Below are 20,887 nucleotides of genomic sequence, written 5' to 3'. Positions count from 1 at the left end.
TGGGATGATAGAAATCTGGGGGAGAAGTAAAGAGACTCCTGCTGCTGTTTTCTGAGGGAACAGTCTTAGGACAGTTACAGGATTCAAAGTTGGGTTTCCTTTTATTTTTTTCAGGTTCAGAGACTAGTACCTTTCCCTTTGTGTCTCTCCCCTGTGTAATCTTCTAGCAGGTTCTTCTGCTCTGGGATATCTCTTTGCTTTGATGGGAGATGTTGGTGCTTATGGATAAATGCATAACCTTGTGCTGCCAGAGGAGGGGCCCAAGAGCCAAAACAACTATTGTTGGGAGTAGCACAAAGTCCCTTCAAACACTGGGCCTCAAAGAACAAACAAACAAAAAACCACTGGGCCTCATCTTTATTCAAAACACTGCACCTGCTAGGTGTAACTAGACTAAGGAAGGCTACCCATTATTTTCAGGAGGCAAAAATTAAGTCCATGAATAAAAATTAAGTCTGTTTCTACCCTTCTCTCAATATTACTCTATTTCTGATCTTTCCCAATGTCCATGAAAACTATTTCCTCTCCATGATTATTTCCCATATAAGTAAAATCAAGTCTCTCCACTTTGAAAACATTTGTTGAGCCCTGCATGGTAGTGTACTCCAATAACTGCTAGCAACTTGGGAGGCCAAGGCAGGAAGATCACGAAACCAGCTGGTGATTTAGCAAGACTCTGCCCCTGCCCCCCCCCCAAAAAAAGGCCTGGGTATATGACTCAGTGGTAGAGTGCCCCTGGGTTTAATTCCTTCAAAAAGAAGGAAGGAAGGAAGACATCTTCAATCTGATTGTCCTCTTTCTCTTCTTTTCTCCATAATTTTCCCAAGTCCATAATCTTTCCCCCTTCCTGGTACTGGGGATTGAACCCAGTTCCTTACACATGCTAGCAAGCACTCCATCATTGAGCTCCATCCCCAACCCTTTTTATTTTATTTTGAGACAGAGTCTTGCAAAGTTTCCAAGGCTGGCCTCCGACTAATGATCCTCCTGCCTCAGCCTCCTGGCTTGCTGGGATTACAGGTGTGCCCCATCATGCCTGGCTCCACTACATTTAGTTTGTTACACCTTCCAGAGTCACCGATGATCTCACAGAACCAGTATTATAATGCAGCTTCCACCTAATCAACAGCTTAGTCCAGGGTCCTTTACCAAGGGTATGTACTTCATGTTCTCTGTATCATTTGACACTCGATTCTGCCTACTGAAACTCTCCTCCCTTGGATCCCATGACAGCACACTATCCTAATTCTCCTCTTACCTAACTGGCAGCAAGTTCTGAATTTTTTAATGGCTCCACTTGCACCTAATACAAAGTGTGTGGTTTCTCCTAGGTTCAGACCATAGCCTTTTTCTCTGACTATATTCTTTCACATAAAAGTTTCATTTTCTTTCATGGGTTTAATTATTGCCTCAATTTTAATGAGTGCTAAATCTCCATTTCCATTCCCAACCTTTTTCATAAGAAGGCATTTGAATATATAAATTTCTGTTGGACAGTTTTATATATTGCTGGCACAAAATTATTGAACACATCAGCATTCTAGATATAAGATGCAATTTTTGTATCTAATTCAACTTAATGCCCTTATTTTATAGATAAGAAAACAGATGTGTCTAAGCCAACAATGTGTGGTACAGAATTCTTAGTTTCCAGTCTCATGCTTTTTCCAGTGATGGCCAATAAAATTACTTCCCATTTTTATAATCTCCTCTCCAGTTAGTGCTATCTAGGGTAGTAACATTTTTCTAGTTAACTAGGCTTAAAACTTGGTACCATTTGGTCACCAGGTCCTTTTTGTTCTTTATTTGAAATATTTCTTCCATTTCTTCCTATCCATTCCATTGCCATCACTCTATTTTCCCTAGAGCAAAAGTCTCTCTTACCTCTAATACGTTTTCAGTGATAAACAGATTAATTTTCCCAGAACCATGCTTTGCCTGTCCTTCCTTTATCATCAGGTCCTTCAATTTCTCCCAATGTCATGAGAAGAATGTACAAAATCTTTAGTCAAAATCTGTATTTTTTCCTCTGCTCTCCTGCACAATCCTTCTGCTCCAGAATCTATACTGTACTCCCTTCTTGCTTCTAAACTCTTGTTCATGTGGTTCACTTTGTCCACCTTTTCTGTTTCTGTTATCCAAGCCCTACCCTTCATTTAGTGACTAATTCAAGTCCCTCTCCCATTATTTATATTCACTTGCTTGTTTACTTATTTATTTATTTATACTGGGAATTGAACTCAGGGCACTTTGTCATTGAGCCACCCTGAGATGAGGTCTTGCTAAATTGCTGATGCTGGCCTTGAACTTGTAATTCTTTTGCCTTAGGCTGGAATTGCAAGTGTGGGCCACAGCCTCCAGCATCATTCTTCCTGTTAAATATGCTATACACAGTAAATACACTGTATCTTTTTACATTTGACCCTTTTGACTCCTATGAGAAATTTTGTTAGATTGATAGTGCAGATTCTAATGCTGTTTTATAGATGAGAAAATAGACTGAGTTCACTTTTTTTGTGTGTGTGATGCTGAGAATCAAACCCAGGGCCTTGTGCTTGCTAGATAAGTGCACTACCATTTAGCCACATCCTAAGCCCTAGACTGAGTTCAAATCTGGCAAAAGCCAAATAGTAAATATTTTAGGTTTAGGCCATATATACCTGGTTCCCCTACCCAAGTCTGTCATTGTAACCCAAAGTAACTATGCTTAATAAATACGCAATGAGCATATACTTCCAATACTTTTATTTACAAAAAGAGATGGGCTGGTTTGGCCTGCAGTAGTTTACAGACTCCTGATTGATTGGTTGGTTGATTTGTCTTGTGCATGCTCGCCTGCGCTGAGGACTGAACCCAGGGATGCTTTACAACTGAGCTTCAACCCAGACCATTTTTATTTTTGAGACAGGGTCTTACTAAGTTGCTAAACTCTTGCTAACTTACCCAGATTGGTCTCAAACTTTCGACCCTCCTGCGCATGCGTTCTAAATTGCTGGAATTACAGAATTGTGCTACCATACCCAGCCAAACCCCTGATTTAAGTGACTTGTATGATGAGTATCAGAATTGGGATACAATACAGACCATCTGACTTCTAATCCAGTATCTTTCCATCATATTATGCTGTTGTCTATGTAATTTATTTTGCATATGTTATATGTTACCTTGTTTCACTGTTTATCTTTTATGTCCACATACTGTCTTTTAGTGATGCAAGAGGCACTGGAATGATACCAACAGTACTGGGCACAGAGTAAGCATTCAATAAAAGTTTGTGATAATCATAATGATAACCCAGTCTAGCTATATTTTGGTACTTTGGACCTGGATTACTCTGAAGTAGGCTTAAGGGATTTTTTTTTTTTTTTTGGTAGTACTGGAGACTGAGTCCAGAGGTCCTCCACCACTGAGCTACATTCTCAGCCCTTTATTTTGACACAGAGTTTCACAAGTTGCTGAGGCCTTGAACTTGCCATTCTCTTGCCTCAGTCTTGGGACCCACTGGAATTCAGGTGTGTTTCCCCACATCTGAATAGGCTTATGTTTTTGTATGAGTTCCTGTTAGTATAGTTGAGGAGAAGATGTCTCTCTGTATGTATTCTAGATGAGTTATGTTTTCCCTGTAATCTATAGATCTGAATAACCATAAACAGATATGAAGAAATAGTATACAAATAAATAATTCCACAATGTGGAAGACATAAAAAAGAAAATATTTCTAGCAGGTCTTACTAGGAGTCAAATGGCAAAACCGACATACAACATTTTTTTATTCTAAATCCTGCAGGCATTTCCTATGTCTTTATTTAGTGATTTCTCTTAATTTAGTGAAATGGTTAGAAAGATGAGGTTATAGTAGATTCACAGCATGTTCACTTTTTCTCGCCCACTTTCCCTTAGTTTCGAGGCAGACGAAGGGTATGAGGCTGTTTTTCTTCGGGGACGGAGGGCAGATCTATGTTCTTCCCCCCCCCACCCCCCCAAAAAAAACCCACAACAACAACCGGGAAGCATGCTCAGGAAGCGTTGCCTATTTCTCATTCTCCATCCAGGAATGTGAATGGCTTGAATATTAAGGGTTCAGTAGGTTCAAGGGGAACGGACTCGGGCCGATCGTCTCCGAGGCCGAAGGACTTGGACTCCGTGAGAGGGCTGGGAACGTGTTCCGGCGAAATCTGAGTCCAGCCTTTCGCTCGGTCAGGTGTGGAGTCCAGGCCCGGGGCAAGGAGAGGACGTCCACCCAAGCCTGAAAGCGCGTTGCCATGGTTTCCGGTGCCCGATTCCTCCCTACGCCCCCGGCTTCGCGCGCGGCGCTGGGGATTCCGTAGTTTCCGCTTCCGGTCGCGAGCGCCGGGGGCCGGGCGCGTTCTGAGGGTGCCGGGTGAAGGACTCCCTCCGCGGTCGGGAAGCCTCGGAGGGCCTGGGGAGGGCCGGGTCTGCACGGCGGCCCCGTCCCCCACGCCCGGCAGACTCCTTGTCCCGTGAGCGGTCGCTGGACCTGCGGCGCGCCCCTGCCCCGGCCGTCCCCCCGCGCCCGGCGACGCGGCCTCGGTGGCGAAGCCTGGCTACCCTTGGTTTTCCCCGTTTTCTCGGGTTTGTACTAGCAAAGAGAACAAGGGAGTCTTCCACCGATTCTCATGTTCTACGATACAGATACCCTCCGCGTGCCCCGTCTCGCGTGACCCTGAGCACGTTTCCTTTTCAGACATTGAATAAAGCGCGCGGTGACGTGCGTTTTGTGGTTCTTTCTTACTAGGTCTCTGTGCTTTCCTTGCCTTTTCTCCGCCCTCCTGTAAGTCCTGAAGAGTGAAGACCTAAATCCAAAGTTATGGCAAAGCACCTGAAGTTCATTGCCAGGACTGTGATGGTACACGAAGGGAACGTGGAAGGTGCATACAGAACCCTGAACAGGTAACTACGTAAAGGGATCAGAAACAGGACTAGATGGACTCTCTGGGAAGTGAGGTCGTTACTCACCCATACACACCCATCACGGATTGTTCTTAAACCAGTGCCAACCCAGGTGGGGGTCTAGCCTTTTGAAACTTCTCAGCCCCACAGTTTATTTTCTTAAAAATGAAATTCTTCCTAAAACCTAACTGTGAAGCTTATTCATCAAGCGATACTCATCCCTTTGATAAAGAACCTGAGTTTTATCCACGACTTACAAAAGAACCCAAAGGGAAAACTGAGATGTGAAGTTGCTAGGAAGCAGTAACATTGGTAAATAGCTAAGGGGGGGATTGGTGTAGGACAAGGCCAATGGAAGAGATTAATTTAGATTGGGATCTTGGAGAAACAAGTAAGAGATGGGATGTCATTAAAGGTTTACAGGAGGGTTGCGGATAAACAAAAATACGTAGATGTGAGTAAATTAGAAGTGGAGGAGCTGTACTGAAAGGTTTTTGAATGCTAGGCTGTGAGATAAAGGATAACCCTAATAATGCCTTACCACTCAAATTTCTCAGAAAGTTCCCTTGTCACCACTTGTAAGATTTTTGACTTTCTGGAATTCCTAATTCATTGTTTTCTCTCTTCAGTGAGAACCATGGTTTGGAGAAACAAATATGTGTTGAGTTGAATTACCAAGGAATTGTAGGAGTATTTTTGTTTTTGGTTTTTTTTTTTTTTTGCACGATACTGGAGATTGAATACAGGGATGTTCTACTAATAAGCTACACCTACAGCCCTTTTTTATTTTTTTATTTTGAGACTATGTCTCATTAAAGTTTCCCAGGCTGCACTTGAACTTATAATTCTCCTGCATCAACCTCCTGAGTAGCTGGGATTATAGGCACCACCATACCTGGCAGGAAGGAGATCTTAAGAGATTACATGAGCTATCCCTCTGTCTTAAGTCCTTTGATATGGTTTCTTTTCACAAGTAAGGGAAGCCCATAAAGATTATATTTCTTGGGTCATGCAATTATTGAATGGTGTAGAGAATCATAAAGCACACTTTTTTAGTGTTCTTTGCTCTATATTAAAAGGTTACTAGCTTTTATGGAAATGGAGGGGACTTGTGGTAGTCATTTTCCAGTTAAGAAACCTTATTTGATTAGGTTTAAATATTGTTTGGATTTGGGGGACTGAGAGTGCAAGTAAAAGAGAATCTTAATTTTTAGGAAAGCCAAGTTCTGGGTGAGCAGGGCCACATGGCAGAAGAATGCAATAAGTGGGATGCTGTCAGAAACTAAATGAGCAGTTTCAGAATCAGGATGTTTTTTATTCTTTTAAAAGCATCTTGTTTTGGAGGCTGGCAATGTAGCCCAGTGGTTGCCTAGCTTGTGTGGGGCCCTGGGTTTAATCCCCAGCACCTGCAAATAAATAAATAAACTCAAGATTTGGTCTTGGGTCAGCCCCATCACCTCATTCTGTTTTATGCAAACCTTGGGGCAGAAGGTATTCCCTGTGCATTGTCATTAAGATTAAGAGTAATCTATTAGCATACCCTATTTCTTTCTTTTTTTCTCTGTTGCCTGCTACTCAGTCCTTGTCTCTTTCTTTCCTCCCTTCCTTCCTCCCCCTCCCTCCCCCCTCCTTTCCCCCCTTCCTCCCTCTCCCTCCCTCCCTCTCTCTCCCTGTCTGTCTCTCTCTCTCTCTCTCTCTCTCTCTCTCTCTCTCTCTCTCTCATTTCAGACCATCTGGTGTCATGTCTGAGAGGGATGAAGTGTCTGATGACCTTTCTCTGTCCTTATGTTGGAAGCACAAAATGTTTTTACAGGTGACATATAGACTCAATAGTGAATTAACTAGTGAAGTGAAATACTGAATTTGGGCAAAGGAATATCTCACATATAACTAACCTTTTCTTCTCCTGACCTTTCCCTATAAATCTTTTTCTGTGTGTTTTATTTTATTTATGATTTATTTTAGTGGATTTAAATGGGTCAGAGTGGTTGAGAGATGTTTTTGTTTTGTTTTTACATTCTAGGCAAGCGCTCTATCACTAGTTATATCTCCACCTTGAGATGTTCATATTATTGAGGGATGTTGAAGAGTAGCTATTACTTGATGATAAAACAAATTCCAGAAGGCTCAGTTTTTGGTCCCCTTAACTTAACCCCTGTTTCTAAAGCACAGGTAGCACAAAAGGAAGGATTTTGTGTTTAGAAAATTAGCTACTTTAACAAAGAACCAAAAACATGGCAGGGTATTTTTGTGTGAGTGTGTGGTACTAGGGATTAATCCCAGAGCCTGGCACTTGCTAGGGGAACAGTCTACCACTGAGCTACCTCCCCAGCCTTTTTTGAAAATTTTAATTATTTTGAGACAGAATCTAATAAGTTTCCCAGACTGATCTCTAATTTGCTATCCTCTTGCCTCAGCCTCCCAGGTTGCTATGGTTACAGGTATGCACCACTGTGCCTTACTACCATTTTAATGCTTTTGACCAAGCTACTGCTTGAAAATAGTCTGTTCATGTTAATAAGGCACTATAACTCAGTGATTCAAGGTGCAGAATGCTGGGCATGGTGGCATGCCTATAATCCTAGCGAGTCAGGAGGCTGAGGCAGGAGGATCTCGAGTTCAAAGCCAGCCTCAACAAGAGCAAGGCACTAAGCAACTCAGTGAGACCCTGTCTCTGAATAAAATAAAAAAATAGGGCTGGGGTTGTGGCTCAGTGGTTGAGTGCCCTGAGTGCCATACACACACCACACACACAAAGTGCAAACTACCTGGTTCAGATCCAAGCTCTGCCACTTAATAACTTCATGATGTCTGATAAGTTACTTAATGTCTCTGCCTTAGTTTCCTTATATGTCAAGTGGAGCTTATTAATGATATCCGTCTTAATAGTTGACCTGAGGCTTGTTAGTTGATACCTGTAAAGTGCTTAGAAGAGTGTTAGTCAGCTTTCCTTTGCTGTGGCACAATACTTGAGAAAATCATCCTAAAGGAGGAAAGGTTTATTTTGGTTCACAATTTCAGAGGTTTTAATCTGTGGTCAACTTGTTTCATTGTGATGGGACTGTGGTGAGGCAGAGTATCATGGTGGAGAGGGCATGGTACAGGGAGCCAGGGATATAATCCCCCTTCCCTTCCCTACTCTCTTCAACTGCGTCCCACCTCTTATATTTCTACCACCTCCCAGAGTCGCATCAATGGATTAACCCACTAATGAGGTTAGATCCCTCAAGATGCAGTCATTTCCTGAAAGCCCCACCTCTGAACATAGCTACACTGGGCACTAAGCCTCCAACACATGAGCCTTTGGGGAACATTCCAGATCCAAACTATAATAGTAGGCATTATGTGTTAGGTATTATCCCAATTTGGAACTCATTGTAAGGAAGTTTTGCTTCCTTAATGAAACCTTGCTTCTACAGTGGAACTCATTGTAAGTTGGCTTTGCTCTATGGGTGATTTGTTTTTTCTTGAGAGACTGAGAATTTACTTTTAATTGTCTTCTGTCTTCCTTGAATAAGGTTATGATTAAGGTGGCCCAGAGATGAGAAAAAAGTGGAAATAATTATTTAACTTTATTTTGACATGAGGATTAGTTTATCAGTAGTAAATGAATTTTCTTAAAGACTGTAATGCTTTCCCACCAAGTCCTCTTCTGTTTAGCCTATTGCTAATCTCTGTTTAAATAACAGTATTTATTCTGTTTGTATTCATTCTTGTATATATAGAATGTATCCTGCATTTCCACTTTCAAAAATTTTAAACAAAAAAATCTGAGAAATAAAAATATCTTTATGCCAGGCATGGTGGTGCATGCCTGTAATCTCAGTGGCTTGGGAGGTAAGGCAGGAGGATCACAAGTTGAAAGCCAGCCTTAGCAACTTGGCAAGGCCCTAAGCAATTTAGCAAGACCTGTTTCTAAATAAAATATAAAAAGGGTTGGGAATGTGGCTCAGTGGTTAAGCACTCCTGGGTTCAATCCCCAGTGCCAGAAAAGAAAAAAAAAGGCAATAAACAAACAAACATTAAAAGCCAGCCTCAGGGCTGGGATGTAGCTCAGTGGCAAAGTGTCTGCCTTGCATTCGCAAAGCCCTGGGTTGGACCCTCAGTTCCAAAAAAGACAAAAAAAAAAAGCCAGCCTCAGCAATTTAGCAAGGCCCTAAGCAACTAAGTGAGATCTTAATCTCAAAATAAAAAACAAAGGGCTAGGGATATAGCTCAGTAGTAAAGCTCTTCTGGATTAAATCTCTAAAACCCAAAAAATTTAATTAATTAAAAGGGTTGGGGTTCAGTGGTAAAGTGCCCCTAAGTTCAATCCCCAGTACAAAAAAAAAAAAAAAAATATATATATATATATAAAAATCTACTCTCTGTGATTGGGTTGATCATCTCTTCATTGAAGCCAGGTCTAGCAGAAAGCACAAAGTCAGCTCTCTTTTCTGAGAGGAGCCTTTTTTTTTTTTTTTAATTGGTTGTTCAAAACATTACAAAGCTCTTGACATATCATATTTCATACATTTGATTCAAATGGGTTATGAACTCCCATTTTTACCCCGTATGCAGATTGCAGAATCACATCGGTCACACATCCACGTTTTTACATATTGCCATACTTGTGACTGTTGTATTCTGCTATCTTTCCTATCCTCTACTATCCCCCCTCCCCTCCCCTCCCATCTTCTCTCTCTACCCCATCTACTGTAATTCATTTCTCTCCGTTGATTTTTTTTTCCCTTTCCCCTCACATCTTCTTATATTTAATTTTGTGTAACAATGAGGGTCGAGCCTTTTGTTCTAGTTAACAATGTACAATCATACTTCTTTGTGTCCTTCTCCAAAATCCTTATTCAGCCAGGATCTTTTTTATTTAAATAATCACTACAGTTTTTGCTTTTCCTATTTTTTCTTTACTGTTTTTCATTTTGACCTAAACCCCTTCATTCTCCTAGGTGTAAGCTGGTGGTAGGTAAGGGGAAAATAAATGAATGCTAGAAAATAGATGTATGTGTGGATACCTTCTTCCCCCCTGGCCTGGTACTGTTTCACATATTCTAGGTAATTGGTTTTCAATTCTCTCTAAATTTCTGTCTTTTTAGAAATAGCAGTCTCATAACTCTGTTAAGATTCCCTTTTTTATTACATACATTTTTCCTGAGTGGAAGTGTTAATTTTAATCAGAAGCAATCAGTGTGACATCCTATAGTTTTCAATCCTGGCCACTTTTTTAGAACTACCTGGGGAGCCCAGGCTCACCTCTTAACTGCTGGGCTCAAGCAATCCTTCCATCTCAGCGTCCTGAAGGTGCTACCACATCCAGCTTAAACAATCATTTGGGACCAGAAGTATAGCTCTGGTGGATTGCCTACCTAATGTGTGAGGCCCTGGGTTTGATCCCCAGCACTGAAAAAACTAAACAAAAAACCTCTTAGTGCCAGGGCCCAACCTGAGGCTAAATGAGAATATCTGTGGCATGATGCCTGACCAGCAGCATTTTCAAAATGCCCCATGAGATTTTAATGTTTCATAAGAATTGAAAATCATTTTAATAGACTTTAGACTCCTTAAGGCAGAGACCTATGTGTACTTTTTTATTTGTATATGCCTCACATTTAGTGAAGGGTCTTGCACATAGGAAGAGCTTGTTAAATGTCTAATGAACATAAATATTCTTTGTCTTTTGTCAATCCCTTTAAGTGTTTGTCAAACTTTTCCACTGAAGTATCCTTAACAGCAGAGAAAAGCGAAGGAACTACAGAGGTTCTGTCATTATAAGCAATCGCAGAATTTTTCTGAAGTTTCTCTTTTGTTTTTAATTAAAATTTTAGCTAAACTTTGTATTAATTGCCATTTTATCTGTTTTAGGGCCAGCACTCCTGCCCTTACTTGCCCTCACTTCACTTAATTTTTCTTTTTACAGTGTTAGGGATTGAACTCAGAACCTCACACATGCCAAGCAAAAGCTTTGCTACTGAGCCACATCCCCAGCTCACTACAGTTAAAATTGGTGTTCCAGAAATGGGGATATAGCTCAGTGGTAGAGTGTTTGCCTAGCATGTACAAGGTCCTGCCATTCCTTCCCCAGCATGTTGAGGCCCTGGGTTCGATTCTCAGTACTGTGTATGAATAAATAAAATAAAGGTCCATTGATAACTAAAAAAAAATTTAATAAAAAAATCAAGGGCTGGAGTTGTGGCTCAGCGGTAGAGCGCTCGCCTAGCATGTGTGAGGCCTTGGGTTTGTACCTTAGCTCCACATAAAAATAAATAAATAAGATGATATTAAAAAAAAAAATCAAAAGGGAGAGAAAGTAGGTACTCAAGTGAGATGTATCAAATTTATTCAAAAACCCCTGTTAAGTACCTTAATTGAAAAACAGGGGCTGGGGATGTGGCTCAAGCGGTAGCGTGCTCGCCTGGCATGCGTGCGGCCCGGGTTCGATCCTCAGCACCACATACAAACAAAGATGTTGTATCTGCCGAAAACTAAAATAAATGTTAAAATTCTCTCTCTCTCTCTCTCTCTCTCTCTCTCTCTCTCTCTTTAAAAAAAAAAAAAACAGTATTTAGCCAGGTCTAGGGGGAGCTGCCTGTAATACCAGCAATTCAGGAGGCTGAGGCATCTCAAAATTTTAAAAATGCTCTGGGAGCTGGGCATGGTGGAGCATGTCTGTAATCCCAGGGGCTTGGGAGGCTGAGACAGGAGGATTGCAAGTTCAAAGCCAGCCTCAGCAACTAACTTAGCAAGGCCCTAAGCAATTTAACAAGATCCTGTCTAAAAAATAAAAAGGGGTGCGCTGGGGATGTGGCTCAAGCGGTAGCACGCTCGCCTGGCATGCATTCGGCCCAGGTTCGATCCTCAGCACCACATAAAAACAAAGATATTGTGTCCGCCGAAAACTAAAAAATAAATATTAAAATATTAAATAAATAAGTAAAAATGAAAAGGGGTGGGGAGGTGCTTCAGTGGTTAAGCACTCTGGGTTTTAATCCCTGGCACGAAAAAAAAAAAAGGTTTGAGGGCTGTAGGTCCATGTACTTGTATAGTATGCATGATGCCATGGGTGTAATCCCCATTGCCACAGGAGGAAAAAAGAAAAGAAATTTGGGCCCCAAAGACTCAGAATCTAAAGTTTAATATTTAGGCTTCTTTATGAGTTTGGAAAATTAAAACATTGTGGCTAGGATTGTCTGGAAAGCCAGTACAAGAAGTGCATTGGCACCAAGCAAGGTGGCTCACACCTGTAATCCCAGTAGTTTGGGAGGCTGAGGCAGGAGGATTGAAAGCCAGCCTCAACAACTGAATGAGGCCCTGTCTGGGGATGTGGCTCAGTGGTTAAGCACTCCTGGGTTCAATCCAAGGGTTGGGGGGCATTGATTGCAGAGAAATAGTTTGGAAAAGTATTATGAAAATGACATATAGGTATAGATATACAGATATATATTTTTTTTTCTGCTATAGGGGATTGACCCCGGGGGTGCTTTACTTAAGTTATATCCGCAGCCCTTTTTATTTTTTAGTTTGAGACAGAGTTTCTAAGCTGCTGAGGGCCTTGCTAAGTTGCTGAGACTGACCTTGAACTTTTGATCATCTTGCTTCCGGAGTCACTGGGATTACAGGTGTGTACCACAGTGCCCAGCTATGATTTTTATAATCCTTAGGAAGGATACTTGTCATTTTATTTTCTCTCTTTAGAAAGGTGTATTTCTGTTTCTTTTTTTTATCTTGGATTATTAAATATGTGTTCCATAAATTATTTCTTCAGTTTTAGGGGGAAAAGTGAACAGGTATTTTGCTTTTAGAATAATTTTCTAGGCAAGGACTTTTTTAAGCTTGCAAATGTTAACTGGGTCAATTCTGGAGTGGCCTAGTCTTCTGTCTTCCTGCCTACTAAATAAGTATTTTCTGACTATTGCATTTTACTTCTTTTTCTCTGCTTTTCTCTAATGTCCCCTCTGACCACCTTTTCTGTACATGTTTCTTATCCCAGGTTTCTCATTAACCTCTTTTAGCTTTCTGATAGTTTAAAAATAAGTTGGCTGTCAGGGATGGTGGTGCATACCTGTAATCCCAGCAACGCAGGAGGCAGAGGAAAGAGGATCACAAGTTCCAGTGATAAAGTGTTCTTAGGTTCAATCCTTCTCCCCCCCACCCCCCTACCTCCTGCAAAAAAAAAAAAAAAGATTGCTTGTTCTGTTCTCTAATTACTATAGATAGGAGAGCAAATGAAAGGAGAGGAGGTGGTAAAAACTTACCATGTTTGGAGTACAGAGGAAGTCTTGCAAAGGAAACAACCTATGTGTCTGCCCAGGGACACGGCCACAAAATGCCTGTTACATAAGCAGAGGCCCTCATCCTAGGATGAGGAGATGGAGAGTGGGGGTTGCTAGGAAGCTCTGTGTGATTGGCTGGCCCCCAGACAAGGAGAGGGAAACATACTGGAAGCATGCCCAGTTGACCCCTTTTACTCCTGGTGGGCCAGCTTCTGGGTCCATTGAGTCCTACTGCCGACACATTGGTCTTGACGTAAGCTAGCTACACTGACATGTGAGTTTGCCACCCCCAGCTCCTCCCTCTAGGCAGCTCGGCTCCTTTTACATAATCAGTTGAATTTCACTAAAACTGGCAGCTGGTTTCTCCTTCATATTAGGTTGCCAGGCACCCAAACTGCAGGCTGATATGTTTACACTAAAGCTCTTGGTCTGCTAGTCCTTGAACTACCTTTGGAAGCAGAAGCATTATTAGTAACACCCTTCCTATTTAGTTCAAAGCTCTTCCTCCCTCTTTATCTATTAGAGATAGTTAAATAGATGCCTCTGCTGTAGGGACTGGAGCATTTGAAGTTAATCTGCTTTTTCAGGATGACTAGAAGGTACCCGGTAAGAGGGAATCCTCACCTAGCATCTCATAATTTTTATTTGCTTAGTGTTTTGGAAGTTAATTAGAACCGCCCAGGGAACACCATTTCTCAACCATATGTTCTTTCTATCCTTTCCCTACCTCTACCCTATGTTTTTTTTATTATTATTATTATTTTTCTTGTTTTACCTTTTTGTTTCAGGCATTTACTTAGTAAGATGATCATCTCTGTTTCAAAACTCTTTTGAAATACCAAGAGTACCCCAGAATGTGTTTGAATTCTCTCTTCTTGCAGTTCCTTTCATCCTACTTTTAAACTGTCTTTGTTATTCCAATAGACTCCTCTTCCTAGGTGATGCTATATTCAGATTCTCTGTCCTTTTTATAGTCCCTCAAATCCAGACTTTTTCCTTTTTACATTATATATCCAATCTTCCTTTCAGAAGCTTTTTGTGTATTTCCTCCAATATACTAGTCTCTAGTTCAAAAAGAGACCTTGACTAAACAGTAGTAAACACAGGTCTGGACAGCAATCAATACTTAGGTGTTTAGATCATTTCTTTTCTTCAGTGTTGCCATATCTTGACTCTCATTTTCCTCTTTGCTCTAGTTCTTCCTCTTTCGCCTAGTTCTTCCTCTCTCTCATTGTCTTTGCCTGTAGGCTTCACAATAATTTGTCTTCTGTACTTGAAATGATTTCCATTTGAGAAACGATATTATTGCAGAGCACTACACTACAAACCTGGATTCCTGTAGCTCCATTTTGTGATCTTTGGCAAGTCAGCCTCTGAATTTTAGTTTCTTAATTTGTAAAAATTTGACATTATCTTCCTAATCAGTTTCATAGGATTGTAATTAGGATCATGGTTTTAAAAATACTATTTAAATGCTAATGTTTTGTTTTAGTAAAGGTAATATAGAGGGTTTCTGAGCTAATAACTGACAGAACTGTACTGTACTGCAAAAAAAGTCCACTGCACAAGGATTAACTGTTCTTAATTCTAGTGCAGTAGACGTTTCTCCATCATTGAGAAGGTTCACTTTTACCATACATGTTTTAGTCAGTTTTTCATTGCTGTGGCTAAAATACTTGACAAGAATAAGTTAGAGGAGGAAAATTTTTATTTTTTGGGCTCACGGTTTCAGAGCTTAAGAGCTTTAGTCCAGGGTAGGCCAACTCCATAGCTCTGGGCCTAAGGTGAGGCAGAACATTGCAGTGGAAGGGTGTGGCATCAGGAAGCACAAGATATGACAACCAGGTAGTAGAGAGAGTTCTGCTTACCAAGGCAAAATATAAACCCCAGAGTCACACCCTGAGTGGCCTACTTCTCCATCCACACCTGGCCTGCCTATTGTACTGCTCTGCTAATTCTCATCAATGGATCAATCCACTGATTACACCTCATAGTTAGCCATTCGACCTCTGAAAATTCTTGCATTGTCTCACACATGAGCTTTTGAGGGGCATCTCATATATAAACCATTTGCTGATAATTTTCTCATTGCCAAGCATTATGACATATGCAAAAATGAATGAAGAATTGGTCTTTGGGGCCGGGGTTGTGGCTCAGTGGTAGAGTGCTTGCCTAGCATGTGGGAGGCACTGGGTTCGATTCTCAGCACCACATGTAAATAAATAAAGGTCCATCAACAATGAATGAAATATTAAAAAAAAAAAAAAGAATTGGTCTTTAATCTTAGAAAGAACACAACCAATAAGGGAATTTTTTTTTTTCAATGTAGTTAAATATAATACTACCTGATCTGTGCTGAAAGTGGCATTGACAGTGTGCCTTGGTTCTTCCTGGACCATGAGCAGCGACATAGCTTAGGAAGTTGTTAGAAATGCATCTGGGGGTAGGGTGTGGTTGGGTAGTAGCATATTTGATACCGCGGGTTCAATCCCCAGCACTGTGAAAAGAAATGTAAATTCTTGGGCTGGGGTTGTGGCTCAGTGGTAGAGTGCTTGCTTAACAAGTGTGAGACCCTGGGTTCAATTCCCAGCACCACATATAAATAAATAAAATAAAGGTCCACTGACAACTAAAAAATATTTTTAAAAAAGAAAGAAAGAAATGTGAATTCTTGAGTTTCACTCTAGACTTCCTACAGAAGAAGAGACTGGAGGTGGCACAATAGTCATGTTTTAACAGGTTTTTTAGTTGACTACCGCATGCTAAAGTTTGAGAATAGTGCTTTAGGAAGGGAGGGTGGGAGTAATTGGTTTCACCTGGATGAGTTGGGGCACTTTACCACTGAGCTATATTCCTGCCCCCCCCCCTTTTTTTTTGATGGGGGTCTCAAAAAGAGAATGGAAATAGGGCAACCTACTTATCTCTCAGATGAGGCTGGCCTTGAACTTGAGATCCTCCTGCTTCAGCATCCAGATTTGGGCCTTTGAGGAACAAATAGAATATTTTTTTAAAAAAAAATTATTTATTCTAATCAGTTATATACTTCAGCAGAATGCTCTTTGATTCATTGTACACAACTAGAGCACGATTTTTCACTTCTTTGGTTGTACACAAAGTAAGGACACACCATTCATGCAGTCTACATGTACCTAGGGTAATGATGTCCATCTCATTCCATTGTCTTTCCTATCCTCATGCCCCCTCCCCTCCTCTCCCTCCCGCTTTGCCTAATCCAAAGTTCCTCCACTCATCCTCATGCCCCCCCCTCCCATTTTAGATTAGGATCCATTTATCAGAGAAAACATTGGGCCTTTGGTTTTTGGGGATTGTCTTACTTTGCTTAGCATGATATTCTCCAGCTCCATCTATTTACCTGCAAATGCCATAATTTTATTCTCTTTTATTGCTGAGTAATATTCCATTGTATGTATGTATGTGTGTGTGTGTGTGTGTGTGTGTATATATATACATACACACACACACGCACACAAACACCACGGTTACAAATAGAATTTTATTAGGTAGAAAAAGAAAAGAATGAAGTTGTGTATGGTGGCAACTGCTTTTAATCCCAGCGGCTTGGGAGCCTGAGACAGGAGAATTTTGAGTTCAAAGCCAGCCTCAGCAATGGCAAGGCACTAAGCAACTCAATGGGACCCTGTCTCTAAATAAAATACAAAATAGGGCTGGGGATGTGGCTGGGACTAAGTCTGTAAGTCTGGGACTCACTGTACTAGATGATCTGATTTATGTGTTGAGACGGGTTCACTTGAGTTAGTTAGGGCCTTGCTAAATTGCTGAGGCTGGTGTTGAACTCTTAATCCTCCTGTTCCAGCCTCCTAGGTCACTGAGATTACAGGTATGTGCCACCTTGCCCGGCTCTAATGTAATTCTTGTGGAATAAATTTGGGAAGGAGACAGATACAGTTTTGTGTAGGATTTGAGGCAGTTGGAAATATTCGTCTACCTCTAACATAAGATTTGTCCTAGAGGGGCTGGGGATGTGGCTCAGGCGGTAGCGCGCTCGCCTGGCATGCGTGCGGCCCGGGTTCGATCCTCAGCACCACATACAAACAAAGATGTTGTGTCCCCCGAAAAACTAAAAAATAAATATTAAAACATTCTGTCTCTCTCTCTTTAAAAAAAAAATTTAAAAAAATTGTAAAAAAAAAAAAAAAAAGATTTGTCCTAGAGATAAAAATTTAGGAGTCAACAGTATCTGGGTCATTTTTTTTTCTCAATCATAATATGACACTAGAGTCACCTGGGAAATTTAAAAAGATTCCCAGTGCATGGCCTTACTCTAAACCAGTTAAGTCAGTTTTAGAAGAGTGAGAGCTAGGCATCAGTACCTCCTAAAAAATTCTTCAGGAATGAAGAGTGTATCAGGGTTAAGGCCCTCTGGCAAAGGTTAGGAGAATCATATATAATCAGAATCAAGGAGGTTTATAGTCAGAATTTGAAGGGATAACATTTATGGGTAAATTGAGAAAAAAAGCCTATCCTTTTTGAGCCTTTTGATCTCTAGTGCCTCGTTGCTCTGTTGTAGGACTTTAGTGTTATATCCGCATGACTGTTTCCAACAGAACCTGCATAGATCATCTCTTTTTGGGAGTGTGCAGCTATTCTCTTGGTTCCCATCTCCTGGCCACTAAAATCTGAACCAGCTGATCCATACAGATAAGACAGTCTAGTAGCCTACAAATTATTCTGTACCTGGGGATTAGAATATATGGTCTTTACTGTAGAGGGTCAGTGGAGAGGCCTGTCAGGAACCTTTGTATGAGGGACCCAAGAGCCAGCAGGGAAGGGGACCCCCACCATACTGAACACAGAACCTCATACATGCTTGGTAAGTTCTCTACCACTGTACTGCACCCCAGCCCCTCATTCTTGATGTTAAACAGCAGGATCCTGGGAAAAGAGCCTATAGGACAGTGGTTCCCACCTCTATTCACATTTGTAATTTACCTAAAGCTATTTTCAAGTTTAATCTATCGTTATCTCAGACTTTGTAGTCCAATATAGCAACAATAAATGGAGCTTTCCACTGGGCAGAAAACTAGCTAGTAGTTTTCTTGTTTTTATTTTCTTTGTCCCTTCTTCAAATTATAATAGCCATGTGTCAACCTCTAATTTCCAGTTGTTTGTGACTTTTTACATATAATGAAAGGACAAGGTAAGCAGGAATGGAGGGCAGCAATAGGAAGGTGCCACTGACTTCTCCATGACCAATCAATAAGGAGTTGAAAGGGAAAGACAAATTATACATTGGGAGCCTAAGGATTAGGTTGGTTAAATAAATAAAGCCCCAGTGTCTTCTTGGCTTGGAACAAAGAGGTGAATTTGTTCAGGGAGTTATTAGTCCAGTGGGGAAAAATTGCTTTGTAAGGAATTGGGCAGGTGACCAAGAAATAAAGTATCAATTTAACTGACATTTATATGAGATTAATATTAATAAAACATGGTTTCTGCCTTCAGGGATTTTCAATTTAATGAGGGAGACTTTTGTATAAATAAAGAAATGGCAGAATGAAATAATCACTAAACTGATGTACAATAAAATTATTTTCTTTAAGAAAATAAGGGGAGTGGGATTGAATTTTCACTGGTGTGGTATGGGCTGCCTATTTCCTGCATTTATGTAGGCCCCAATATTTCTCAGACTTCAGCTGTATCAATTCGCCCTCCCCCATCCCCAATACTAGGAATTGAACCCAGGGCCTTTCACATGCTAGGCAAGCACTCTACCACTGAATTATATTCCCAGCTCCTTTTTTTTTTTTTTAAACTTTTAAGACTGGGTCTTGCTAAGTTTCTTAAGGCCTCACTAAGTTGTGCAGGTTCGCCTTGAACTTTTTTCAATCCTCTTGCCTCAATCTCTGGAGTAGCTGGAATTACAGCTGGGCCAACCATCAATTCTTTTTTTTTTTTTTTTTTTTTTTTTGTCATTGTAGATGGACAGATGCCCTTATTTTATTTGTTTAATTTGTTAGGCAAGTACTGTACCAATGAGCCACAACCCAGCCTTAACCATCAATTCTTAATAAGAATGCAACCAAGCCAGGTGCTGTGGCACACACCTGTAATCTCAGTGGTTTGGGAGGCTGAGGCAGGAGAATCCCAAGTTCCAGGCTAGCATCAGCAAAAGTGAGGTGCTAAATAACTCAGTGAGACCCTGTCTCTAAATAAAATACAAAATAGGGCTGGGGATATGGCTCAGTGGTCGAGTGCCCCTGAGTGCAATCCCCAGCACCCCCCCCCAAAAAAAAAAAAAAAGAATAGAACCGTATTCTCCACTAAGGACCAAGTAGGAATCACCCCCTAAAGATTTATATTTCTGGGCTGGGGGTGTGGCTCAGTGGTAGAGTGCTTGCTGTGGGTTCGATCCTCAGCACCACATAAAAATAAGTAAATAAAAATAAAGATATTGTGTCCCGCTACAACTAAAAAAAGAAAAAAATTTTAAAAAAAAAGATTTATATTTCTTTAAATTACAAATGACTCCTCCCATTTGGAGTTTGTAAGCAGCAATGAGCCCAAGCTTCTAATCTGATTACCTGCCTTCATACAGAATCCTCAGCATGGATGGGCTCATTGAAGACATTAAACGACGAAGATACTATGAGAAACCTTGCCGCAAGCGACAGCGGGAAAGCTATGAAACCTGCAGGCGGATCTACAACATGGAAATGGCTCGAAAGATCAACTTTTTGATGCGAAAGAATCGGGCAGATCCATGGCAAGGCTGCTGAGACGCCGATAGGAGGCCCACATCCAGTTTGTCTCCACCTCTTTCTCTATAATAAACTCAAATCGACTATATGCAAGAAAACTTGCATGTAGAGAAGCAACCCCACTAGTCAGCAGTAGACTGTCTTTCTTGTTAAGTGAAAGACAAACAGTCCAAAAGTAGTCTAGGAGTAGAATGGTGGTGGTTAAAGGATAGGGAAGGGGGCTATCAGCAATTGTTTAATGGGCCTAGAGTGTCAGTTTGCAAATCTGAAAACATTCTGAAGATAGATGGTGATGATTGCCAACAAAAAAGTGAATGTACTTAATGCCACTGAATTACACACTTTAATAGTTTAAAAATGGTAATTTTTGTAAAAGTCTTTTCAGTAAGTATGTTTAATTCTAAGGTATGTAAGGAAAATTTACAAACTCTGGTGGGACATATACCTACCATATTCTACCCACTTTTATGAACCCTTAAGCAAAATCTTATTGGAAAAGCATCAGTTACTTTTTACTGAGCTACTCCCCGCATCCCTGTGCAACCATTGAACAAAGAGGAGAGGAATTATTTATGTATTTGGAATAAATCTGCTTCCAAAATACCTTAACAGTAGGCTGGAGTGGTGGAATCCTTGCCAGAGCAATAAAAGACAAGTTTAACATCAATGTTCATTCCTGTTTTCTGTCTGTCCTTTAGTTTTCCTAAAGGAGGCTAAAGAGGGATGGTAGAAAAGAAAGTAGTAGATGATACAAAAGACAGAATAGGAGACTGTTGAAGGAAGGGCGCAGAGCCAGAAATACTCTATAGCAGTGATTCTCAATGTGTCCTTAGCATCATCAGCATCACCTGGGAGAACTTGTTTGCAGTGCAAATTATGGGACCCTACTTTAGGTCTTAGGTCTTTTGAATTGGAAATTGGGGTTGAAGTCCTGCAATCTATTTTAACAGGGCTGCAGGTGATTCTGATACC

The 20,887-nt window shown here is 40.8% G+C and overlaps 1 protein-coding gene across 2 annotated transcripts; it reads left to right on the top strand.

Moving 5' to 3' along the window:
• Nucleotides 1–4,324: 4,324 nt before the first annotated feature.
• Nucleotides 4,325–20,588, top strand: Mrps21 (mitochondrial ribosomal protein S21). Of its 2 annotated transcripts, none has more exons than XM_046421953.2 (3): nt 4,325–4,593; nt 4,757–4,911; nt 19,753–20,588. In XM_046421953.2, exons 2-3 carry the CDS (start codon nt 4,829–4,831, stop codon nt 19,931–19,933), a joined length of 264 nt encoding a protein of 87 aa, XP_046277909.1. In that variant the 5' UTR covers nt 4,325–4,593; nt 4,757–4,828; the 3' UTR covers nt 19,934–20,588. The 2 variants fall into 2 exon arrangements, 1 of the variants encoding a protein (XP_046277909.1); XR_009224678.1 differs by lacking the exon at nt 4,325–4,593 and adding an exon at nt 12,426–12,524 and having other exon boundaries at nt 4,774–4,911; nt 19,753–19,884.
• The last annotated feature ends 299 nt before the right edge of the window (nt 20,589–20,887 follow it).

The sequence above is a fragment of the Marmota monax genome, unplaced genomic scaffold (genome assembly GCF_021218885.2).
Source record: "Marmota monax isolate L192 unplaced genomic scaffold, Marmota_monax_Labrador192_F-V1.1 WCK01_AAM20220418_F8-fsc00108, whole genome shotgun sequence".
In the NCBI taxonomy this organism is placed as follows: domain Eukaryota; kingdom Metazoa; phylum Chordata; class Mammalia; order Rodentia; family Sciuridae; genus Marmota; species Marmota monax.
This window is presented reverse-complemented; position numbering and strand designations above follow the sequence as displayed.